This window comes from Felis catus, chromosome C1 (genome assembly GCF_018350175.1).
Source record: "Felis catus isolate Fca126 chromosome C1, F.catus_Fca126_mat1.0, whole genome shotgun sequence".
In the NCBI taxonomy this organism is placed as follows: Eukaryota; Metazoa; Chordata; class Mammalia; order Carnivora; family Felidae; genus Felis; species Felis catus.
Window position 1 is genome coordinate 166,414,430 of NC_058375.1, and position 11,018 is coordinate 166,425,447.

General features: G+C 37.7%; 1 protein-coding gene across 3 annotated transcripts; it reads left to right on the forward strand.

The window, feature by feature from the left end:
- Window positions 1-5: 5 nt before the first annotated feature.
- On the forward strand, window positions 6-8,581 carry PJVK (pejvakin). Of its 3 annotated transcripts, none has more exons than XM_045034019.1 (7): window positions 6-136; window positions 1,552-2,295; window positions 3,142-3,337; window positions 3,888-4,029; window positions 5,943-6,060; window positions 7,469-7,567; window positions 7,781-8,581. In XM_045034019.1, the coding sequence occupies exons 2-7, from the start codon at window positions 2,085-2,087 to the stop codon at window positions 8,071-8,073; spliced, it is 1,059 nt and encodes a 352-aa protein (XP_044889954.1). In that variant the 5' UTR covers window positions 6-136; window positions 1,552-2,084; the 3' UTR covers window positions 8,074-8,581. The 3 variants fall into 3 exon arrangements, with proteins under 3 accessions (XP_044889954.1, XP_023115271.1, XP_044889955.1); XM_023259503.2 differs by lacking the exon at window positions 6-136 and adding an exon at window positions 238-375; XM_045034020.1 differs by lacking the exon at window positions 6-136 and having other exon boundaries at window positions 530-1,689.
- Window positions 8,582-11,018: the final 2,437 nt, after the last annotated feature.

Consider the following 11,018-nt stretch of genomic DNA (forward strand, 5'->3'; position numbering starts at 1 on the left):
CGGTGCCGCCTCCTCCGACTCCCCCTTCCCTCCCGGCTTGCGTCCCTCTTGCGAAGGGGACGGGCGAAGGCGGAGCCTCGGTGCAGCAGCGCCGGCCACGCCCCCTCGCTGTCTGGGCTGCGGGTCTTACTCTAAGGTGGGCCCCGCCCGCCGGTTCGCGGGTCTCCTGGGTGTCCGGCCCGCCCCTTTTCTTTCAGACTCCGCCCCTCTCTCGGTCCCGCTCGCTCCCGCCGGTACCCTGCTGTAGTCCCGCGGCTCCCGGGTGCTCGTTTCTCCGCTCCCCCCATGGCCTTGAGGAGGCCGCAGTTTTGTGTCCTTAAACAGGCGGTTTCCGGCCCGGAGAGGCGGCTTGTCGGTCGGCGAGCCTCACACTATGTGAGGACTGAGTTCAGCATTCTTGGTGGTGGGGCTGGGGGAAGTTAAGAATTGTGGTTGCGTCACCTTATGAAAAAGATTTCAAAATTCTAAATGCAAAATTGCTACGGAGCGTCCCCGGGCCTGGCCCCTAAGCTTGCGATTCGCGGTCTATCCGCCCCTGAGGGCTTCGGTGGGCTCTCCCGATTCGAGGCCTGCCTGGAGGAGCTTTCAGGAATGTCCGGAGACCCCCTCCCGCCGGGTAGTCTCCATTGTCTCTAGGCTTTCGTCTGGAGAGGAATGCGGGGCCGGCGAATTTGAGCAAGGCCCTTTAGGTGTAAACGAAGGCTTTTGTGTGGGCTCCAATTAAATGCTGTTTCTGCACACCTGTGTTGCTAGTCGTTAATTGCGATTGCCTGGGATGCACCGCCTTTGGTGGAGATCAGAGAGCGATGGTGGAAGTGTCGCTTAGGGGTTTGCTAGGCACTTGGGAAATGACTCCCTGTGCTTTCTCTGTGTTGAAGATTGCACTATGCTTTTCACACAAAGGGACATTATTAAAAACTTTTTCTTTTTGGTTTTGGTGGGTTTTTGTTTGTTTTTTGGTTACATGTGAGCCCTGGATGCTTGAAAGCAAATGAAAAGTGTTTAGGATCTAATCAAATTGATTTATATTATTTGAGGCTTGAATTAAGTCTATTCTGTCTTCCACTATCCCCTCTGTATATGTATGTATAGTGATTACTACTACTGTTAGGTTTTAATGAGTATCTTACCATAAATATACATAGCCACTATTTCAAAATATATTAACATCCACAAAATTAGGGCAATATAATATTTCAGCACTCAGATTTGTTCCTAAAACTTACTTTTCGCCATGATATCCTAAGCCCAAACTTTATTCAGCTCTCTTTAAGGGTTGAGTAACAGATAATGATGATGAAACAAAATAAACGCAGTGCTATTTCAGAGTTGTCTATGTGCCAGCTACAGAGTGAGAAACTCCTAAGTTGTAGTTTCTAGTTATTTATATACGTGTTAGAATTCTAGTTATTTATGCATATGTTATATATATTTGTACATATATTTATGCATATATACAAATAACAAACTTTCATTTGTTATTTCTTAGTTGTCTGCATACGGTTGCTTCCCTATATTCAATGAATTTATATTAATTACTTGGTTTTGTAGCATACAAGAAAGAAAAGGAGTGAACTGTATACCATAAGGATTCAAAATAGCACCTTACTATTGCCAACATTGGCATGGCAAACTTGTGAAGGAATTCCCTTTGGACTAGGTCCACTAAAAATGGTGTCCAGGGCTAAGGTGAGTGCCTAAACAGCCTTTTCCCAGAGGACTAGATGTTTCCTCAAAACTGGCAAACTACTATCAACAGTAACCCTCATCGAGGACATTGGTAGTATTTTTAAATGATTAGTTTTCTGCATATATTTTAGTGCTTATAGACCGCAATTCCAAACGACTGCTTTCAGTATATCATTTTACGCGGTTGATCTATAATTCATTACCTGAGCACACCAGGGGAGGCAGTGTTGTGAACTGTAACTGGTAAGCTACTTGGTGAAACCAGGCTTTGTATTTTTAATGTGTTTAATTATATTTAAAATCAAGGAAGGCTTAGGGTTGTGCCTGGTTTTCTTTGAAAATATGGATTTGTTATCTAAGGGTTGCAGTTGATGACGTTTTGATGTCATATTAATATGTTTGCTGCTGCTACCAAGAGCTTTGTCAAGCAAGTTGGAGATGGAGGGAGATTAGTTCCTGTTCCAAGCCTCAGTGAGGCTGACAAATACCAACCTCTAAGTCTGGTGGTAAAAAAGAAGCGATGCTTTTTCTTTCCCAGATATAAATTTACTTCAACACCTTTTACACTGAAAGATATTCTTCTAGGAGACAGAGAAATTTCAGCTGGTAAGTTTTAATGTCTATTTCAGAGCGACTGCTCATTGGCTATATTACAACAATCTAAACAGGTTGTATGTACTACTTATTTTGTAATATTTACACATTTTCATTGATAAAAGCAACTTTTCTTATGATAGTAGTAATAAGATTAATAATATCTAAAATTTGTATAGTATCAAATCTTATTGGTTGAATAATTTTCCAACATATTTTTTAAAACCTTTTATTGTATAATTTTATTTCACTTATAGATTGTTTTGAACAAACTTAGAATATGACAAAATAGATTATAGATTTCATCTATAAAATGAGATATGACTTGCCTGTTTACATGGTCACATGAGATGAAACTAATTTACATTTATTTCTTATGGCTCAGTTATTGCAATTAGTAAACTGAAATGTATCTTATTGTCATGTGTTACTCATTCCCAGTCCACCTTAACTAAAAGTAAATCCAGGCAGGTCTAATACGAATTACAAAGTATGCTCAAAAGCCATTAACAATCTGCCTCTCCTTTCTGTTTTCTTAAAACAGATTAGAAAACAAATTGACATTTTGACAAAGTATTTCTTATAAACACTTGTTTTTCTTTCAACCACTCTGTGGATATTAAAGCTTATAGAGTTCTGTTGGTGGAACGAAGAACTTGAGTTCTCTTTTAAGTACTCTATTTTTGTTGTCAAATTAATGCTATTTTAAATCTTGGCTTGACACGTTGCCTTTCTCAACATGTAACGTGTCTTCTCAACGTATGATGAAGTCTTACATAGTAAATTAATGCATTACTGCATATAACATATTAAATGAATTCAAGACATTTAAAAAACATTGATTTCCTTTTCTTAAAGGTATTTCATCTTATCAGTTACTGAATTATGAAGATGAATCAGATGTTTCACTCTATGGAAGGCGAGGCAACCATATTGTGAATGATGTTGGGATTAATGTCACTGGATCAGATTCTGTTGCAGTGAAAGCTTCATTTGGTGTGGTGACCAAACATGAAGTGGAAGTGTCGACATTACTCAAGGAAATTACTACACGGTCAGTAGAATAATACTTAATGTACTTGAGTGTTTACATAATTATGATATTTAATGAAAACTTCATTATAAACAATGCTTAAAACATTCAGGTTCTGTATATTGTCTAATGTAATTTAATTCTTTCATTTGACTGAAATACTACAAATTAGCAATATATCCAGGCTTTAGATAAGGGTGGATATCCAAAATCATTTGGTTTAAACAGAATTTTTGATTGTTCCACAGAATTGCTTTCGTCCTAAATTGGTCCAAAATTGCTTTGGTGCCAAATTATCAGATGAAAAGAATGTACTAATCTGCATGCAATAAATATACTAAGGGAGTCTCCTCCAACAGAATCCTATAATAAGCATGTTTTAAGAAAACAGAAAGGAGAGGCAGATTATTAATGGCTTTTGAGCATACTTTGTAATTTGTATTAGACCTGCCTGGATTTACTTTTAGTTAAGGTGGACTGGGAATGAGTAACACATGACAGCAAAAATGTACTTGATGATATGTAATTAGATGTGACAGGTTCTTGTGAATCTTTTTTTTTTTTTTTTCAGAAAAATTAACTTTGACCACAGCTTGATACGTCAGACAAAAAGCAGCAGAAAGGCAGTATTGTGTGTGGTCATGGAAAGCATTCGAACCACACGACAGTGCTCGCTGTCTGTGCATGCTGGAATTCGTGGGGAAGCCATGCGGGTAAACCACACTCATTAAGTTTCTCTTACTAAAAAGCTGCAATGGGAATTTTTACATAGTACTCAATTTCTTTTTTTTTTTTTTAAATTTTTTTTTTTGTTTCAACGTTTATTTATTTTTGGGACAGAGAGAGACAGAGCATGAACGGGGAAGGGGCAGAGAGAGGGGGAGACACAGAATCGGAAACAGGCTCCAGGCTCTGAGCCATCAGCCCAGAACCTGACGCGGGGCTCTAACTCACGGACCGCGAGATCGTGACCTGGCTGAAGTCGGACGCTTAACCGACTGCGCCACCCAGGCGCCCCACATAGTACTCAATTTCTAATGAGACATGTGTATTTTGTCAAATGTTGAGATTAAAGAGCTGCAAGTGTATATAAGATTTTGCACAGTAATGGTTTTGTTTGAGAGTTTTAAAAAAATCCAAGAAAATTTGGATTCTAAATGTGGAACATAATGCAAACAAAACACTAATCCTTATGAAATAACTTACACTGAAGTCTCTCCTATTGCTATTTAAATGAAGTTTTAAGAATGCTTATGTTGAATTCTTGATTTTATTTTTTTATTATTTTTTAATGATTTTTTAAAATGTTTATTTTTGAAAGAGAGAGAGCATGAGCAGGGGAGGGGTAGAGAGGGGAACAGAGGATCTGAAGCAGGTTCTGTGCTGACAGCAGAGAGCTCGATGTGGGGCTAGAACCCATGAACCATGAGATCATGACCTGAGCTGAAGTTAGATGCTCAACCGACTGAGCCATCCAGGTGCCCCTTGATTTTATTTTTAAGTGATATACTTTATACTTGAATTTTTAAAAGTTGATTTTATATTTTTATTTTAAGTTTTCTAAAATAACATTGTCAACGGCCAAACATGCTTCATTCAATGTTAAATACTTTTAAAAAACCTCTTGGAACTTGTTTTTAGTTTTTAAAAAGCTCCGTATTATTTGTCTTTGTCATTCACATAATAATGACACATAATAACTTGATTGGTTTTATTAAAACCAATTGTTAGGGTTCAGTGAAAAACCTTTAAGGTCTTTGCAAATAAAGGTTCTGTTCAGTGGCTATGTTTAGCTGCCTACTGAATTGTTTAACATTGGATCATTTCAGGGGCACAAACTGAAACATTTAATTGTCGGAGATAACTTTGGAAAATAAGTTGATGATTGCTTTGGAAAGCTGCTGAAAACTCTGGGGGCTTTAGAACAATAGACAGGGTAGGCTAAAAACAACTGTAGCACTTAAACAGTTGGTTTGTGGTTGAAAAGAAAAGGTTTCTATGTTAGAGAGCATTATTGTTGTAGCACTAAGTGCCAGTGTTAGTAAGTGGTGAGTGGTATTTCCTAGATCATGAGACCCCATTGGACCACTTGGACCTCTGGTATAAACAGTTAAATTCAATGGGATAATTTGTTTTTAAGTTTGAATTATTTTATTAATTTTATTATTTGTTTTTGAATTTACATCCAAATTAATTAGCATATAGCGCAACAATGATTTCAGGAGTAGATTCCTTAATGCCCTTTACCCATTTAGCCCATCCCCCCTCCCACAACCCCTCCAGTAACTCTCTGTTTGTTCTCCATATTTAAGAGTCTCTTATGTTCTGTCCCTCTCCCTGTTTTTATATTATTTTTGCTTCCCTTCCCTTATGTTCATCTGTTTTGTGCCTTAAAGTCCTCATGAGTGAAGTCATATGATACATGTCTTTCTCTTGACTAATTTCGCTTAGCATAATACCCTCTAGTTCTATCCACGTAGTTGCAAATGGCAAGAGTCATTCTTTTTGATTGCCAAGTAATTAGTTTTTGTCTTAATGGTAGGATTGTATGAACTGTTTTCTTTCTCCAAGAAGCTGTCTTTATGTGTTATGCTCCTTAATAATGTTATTTATTTATTTACTATAGTTTCATTTTATGGATGAACAGAATCCCAAGGGAAGGGACAAAGCTATTGTTTTTCCAGCACACACAACCATAGCTTTCAGTGTTTTTGAACTCTTCGTTTACTTGGATGGTGCCTTTGGTAAGTGAATGATTTGCACGAAATGCTGAAATGATTATATTTTTAAGAATTTAATGGGAAACACACACATACATTCTCTATGTGACTGTAGAAGAATGATACTCTCAACACTGTCAATCATATGCTTGGGTAAAGTAGCTGGGAAAGACCCTCTGTCTTTATTCACCCACTACTTCTTTTCTGCCTGGTGAAAGCTGCAGACACCCCCCACCCAACTTGCAATTATAGATAAGAGCTCAAGTGCAATGCCATTGGCAAAGTATTCCTTGAGTTACATAGAGAGATAATAAATGACCTTCTAATAGGTAGTTTTTGATGATGGCAAATAGAGGAGTGGGTAGGCAAGATGCCCGCAGGGGTCAGTGCCCAAACGAGGGTACCCAAAGACAAATTCTTTTCAGTTTTACCTACCATAGACCAGCTTCACCCCGACTCTCTCTAAAAAATAACTTTAATACAAATACTTGCCTTAAAATTGTCTTTATATACTTTATACAATACTTTATATACCTTACATGATACCTCAGTGCAGTTCACTGTAGACCGCTAAATTTCACAGGTCTTTAAGATTAGGAGGCCAACCAGCTCAAAGCACTAGGCGAGGGAGCCCCCTAACCATGGTAGTTTATAAACATTTGTAGACCTGTTTTTGTTTTTGCAGTTCTGTGGGAAGAGGGAAGAGGGAATCCAGAAATGTAACAAAACATGCTACTTACAGCCTATTTGGGACGCTTCAGATGTAGGTTTTTACCGTTATTGTGATTGTTAGGAGCAGTGTCAACTGATAGAACTGATATATCCATCAAAATGTAAAATGTGCACATCCTACACTTTTAGGAATTTATCCTACAGATATACATATGCAAAGTGATATAAGGATATTCAATTTGTAATAGCAAAAGATTGGAAATACCCTTAAGATCTACGATCAATAACTAGTTTAATAATGATGCATATCCACAATACAGAACATTATGAAGCCATTAAGAAGAATGACGTAGCACTAGGGACCCTGACATGGAATCCTAAGAGATATTTTAAATAAATGTGTGTAGCGTTTAACTATTTGAGCCTAAACAATTTTATGTGCATACATACATACATGTATATTCCTTTATGCTTGTAAAATATATGGAGTATTTGTGGAAGTATACTCAAGAAATTTAACAGTGGTTACTTCTGAGGTGGAAAACTGAGGCTGGGATCCAGACTAGATGGAAACTCATCACTGTATCCCCCTTTTGTTCTCTGGATTTTGTACCATGTGAATGTTAGCTTTTCCAAAAATATAGAAAATTTAACTTAAAAAATACAGTGAATGACATGTGCCAGAATTCATCAACCACAACTAAAACTCCCAATAAAATGTGAGTTGTTCCAGTAATAACATCTAAAAATTTTCTTACAGACCTTTGTGTCACTTCAGTGTCAAAAGGAGGTTTTGAAAGGGAAGAAACTGCAACGTTTGCGCTGCTCTACAGATTGAGGAATATACTATTTGAGAGAAGTATGTCCGTTGAAAAGTATTTCAATTTTTTTTTTCCTTCTCAGATTAACACTTGAGTTTATCTGTTCAGTACTCCTGTCTGCTAAGGAAGAATTACAATCTAAAAGTAAAATCATTTCATGACTGATGGTTTAGATTCACCTATTTATAAATGCACTTTGGTTATATATTTTTTATTTGACCTGTAACACATTTCTGTTTTTGTGCTTTTAGATAGAAGAGTGATGGATGCCATTTCTCGTTCACAGCTTTACTTAGATGATCTTTTTTCTGACTACTATGACAAACCTCTCGGCATGACTGATATTTCTCTCAAAGAAGGGACTCATATCCGAGTTAACTTACTTAATCACAACATTCCAAAAGGACCTTGCATACTCTGTGGAATGGGGAACTTCAAAAGGGAGACGGTTTATGGGTGCTTTCAGTGCTCCGTCGATGGGCAGAAGTATGTGAGACTTCATGCAGTTCCTTGCTTTGACGTTTGGCACAAGAGGATGAAATAAAACAAAAATAATGAACGTACCTTGCTAGTGTTTTAGGTGCACCTGTGCCACACACCTTTCCAAAATTTTCTAGGTTTGCTTTGATGAATTGTGGCAAAGTAAAGAGGGAGAGGAAGGAGAAATTAACCTGTTTGGGCATCATTTTCTTCATCGATAAAAGGGAAGATAATAGTGTCTATCCTATAAATTGCCATAAAGGTTAATATTGTTTATGTGAAAAAGGTTTAAATATTCAAAACATAGCGATTCCTTCCTGCCAGTTACTTTAGAAGTATACTTGGGAATTCAGTCTATCATCTTAACTTTACACAGCGATTTTTCTCAATATCAATTTTAGTTTTAATTGGCTTTTAAGTCAACATTTAAGAATGACAAGAGGTTAAATGTGGTGACTTTATGGTGCCTTACCCACTGCCTTAGGTCTGGTAAAATGAGAAAAATGTGTTAATAATTTAATGTAATCCTAAATATTTAATTGCGGTATCAAATTAAAAGCACACTGAGCTCAGTGTGGGGTTTTGTGTACACAGTTAACAGGGAGACTGTTAGTGGTAATGGGCTGCTGTCCTGTATCATGCACATGCTCCCTAGTTTTGTCTTTATAAAAACTCACTGCTGTCAAGGTAAGGCAGCTAGAAAAAAAAAAATAGTTAAGGCAACTAGGACACCTTTATCTTTCGCCTTTGAAAATGTTTAAAATATTTAACATATTTAGTTCTGAGAGCCCATTTTCATCTACTCTGTAAGACATCTGAAATTTTTCATACACAGACAACCTAAATTATTAATTTACTCAACACCCTCATTAAAATAATTGCAAAAGTGATATTAAAATTCTAGAACTCAAAATGTAGTGATACTAGGTATCTACTCGTATATGCCTGTGAAAGCATAAAACAATCATGGAAATATAAAACATCTGATGCCTGTCTGCACGTAGAATGATTAAAATGTTACTGTTTACTTAAATGTGACTAGGATTTTTGAATCAATCTTCATTTAATATCATCTATAAATTTTAAAAACATAAGTTTAAAAGCACTTTGAAAACAATGGGACAGGATAGAATTGTGAATAGTTTGTATAAAGGGATGATTTCCTTGTATATCTTCCTTCTACAGTATTTTTGTTTTGAGCAGAATATGTGAGTCAAGTGCAAATACGAGTATACTGATGGCAAAATATTCTAGTGACTTTTTTTGTACGGATATAGATAATGGGAGTCGTTTCCAATGGAGGTTTTCCTGAGGGAAGTCAAAGAACAAGAATTCGCGATTAGCAAGTAAAGAGTTTACAAAACTGGGTACAGGCATGGAGAACTGGGAGGAAAAGAAGATAGTGAAGGTTTTGGGTTTTTTTTTTTTTTTTTTTCAACGTTTATTTATTTTTGGGACAGAGAGAGACAGAGCATGAGCGGGGGAGGGGCAGAGAGAGAGGGAAGCACAGAATCGGAAACAGGCTCCAGGCTCCGAGCCATCAGCCCAGAGCCCGACGCGGGGCTCGAACTCACGGACCGCGAGATCGTGACCTGGCAGAAGTCGGACGCTTAACCGACTACGCCACCCAGACGCCCCGAAGGTTTTGGTTTTATGAAGTGTCAAACTCTGTGCTATGTATCTGTGATATCCATTAATCTGGTGGTTTTTGTGTTACCCCTGCACTTTTAGGTAATAGAATTTCTGGCAGTGTATCGATGGTTTGCAAAGGGCAAGTTTCAGAAAATGGAAAAAGCTTTGTTTTGAACTCACATGTCTTGAGCAGAGCTATTTACTTCCTGACCATACCTTCCTACATATGCAGTAGGCAAAACCTTACATGTTCCGATAAATAATGTGCCCTTTCTTTGGCACCAGTGTGATCTTCTACAGCATCTCTTACCTCCTGTTCTCAACAAATTGGATGTCATGATTTGACTGTGACACAGAATAGCCATGGCAGTGTATGTTCCCATTTGTATCCTCATTTGATATCCTCATGTATCCTTATGTGTAAAATAAATTCTACACATTTTCAAAAATTTGATGGCATATGAGTTTGTAATGCTCATTCATGATCAATAACAAGAACATTGTAAAATGAAGTGACTGACATAGGATAGAGACACATAGAGAAAGGGAACTGGAAACTAGATGCCATGGCATCAATTTAAGACTATCAAGACAAAATATTAGGGATGATAGATCTAAAGGCCTACAGGAGGCCAGAGGAAATAACACATTTATAATGATGTCTGAAGAAGTACAGACTCAGAGCAGTATAGACTTTATTATGTCTGCTATAAGAGACACAAAGTCTTTGGTCTGGTCAAATATCTTTAAACATTCCCCACTGGAATAATGACCCAAGGCCAGAGCTTGCACCAAACAGTACAGCGACGGTGTTAAGGCTCTCTGTGGGACAGAATTGTACAAGTAATATTTTCCTATATGCATACCAAAGGAAGATTTGTTCAGTCCTGTCATTTAAAAAAATTTTTTTTAATGTTTATTTATTTTTGAGAGAGAGTGCGAGCAGGGGAGGGGCAGAGAGAGAGGGAGACAGGATCAGCAGCAGGCTCTGAGCTGTCAGCACAGAGCCCAACACAGGGCTCGAACTCACAAACAGCGAGATCATGCCCTGAGCCGAAGCCGGTCGCTTAACCGACTGAGCCACCCAGGTGCCCTAGTCCTGTCATTTTTATATTATCCTTTCATTTGTAATGCTATGAAATGTATCAGCAAGTGAAATGTTAATTCCTGGGTCCTTATTGAATATTTTAAAAATTGGATATGTATACATGTTATTAAAGTTAGAACTGGGAAGAACCTCATCGATTTTGACATAGGTGTTCTCCTATCTCCTGAAGGGGGAGAACTGCCTACTGGAACAAAGAGGTCTATTTCATGGTGCCACTATTCGTGTTCACAGGATAAAGCAACCGGAAACACAATTATCTTTCCTGAAAG

Bases quoted from the DNA above. Each gene is read 5' to 3' on its own strand.
- PJVK (XM_045034019.1), top strand. From the start codon at position 2,085: ATGTTTGCTGCTGCTACCAAGAGCTTTGTCAAGCAAGTTGGAGATGGA. The intron at 4,030-5,942 runs GTAAACCACACT...TATTTACTATAG, and splicing joins TTCGTGGGGAAGCCATGCGG to TTTCATTTTATGGATGAACA. The intron at 7,568-7,780 runs GTATGTCCGTTG...TTGTGCTTTTAG, and splicing joins GAATATACTATTTGAGAGAA to ATAGAAGAGTGATGGATGCC.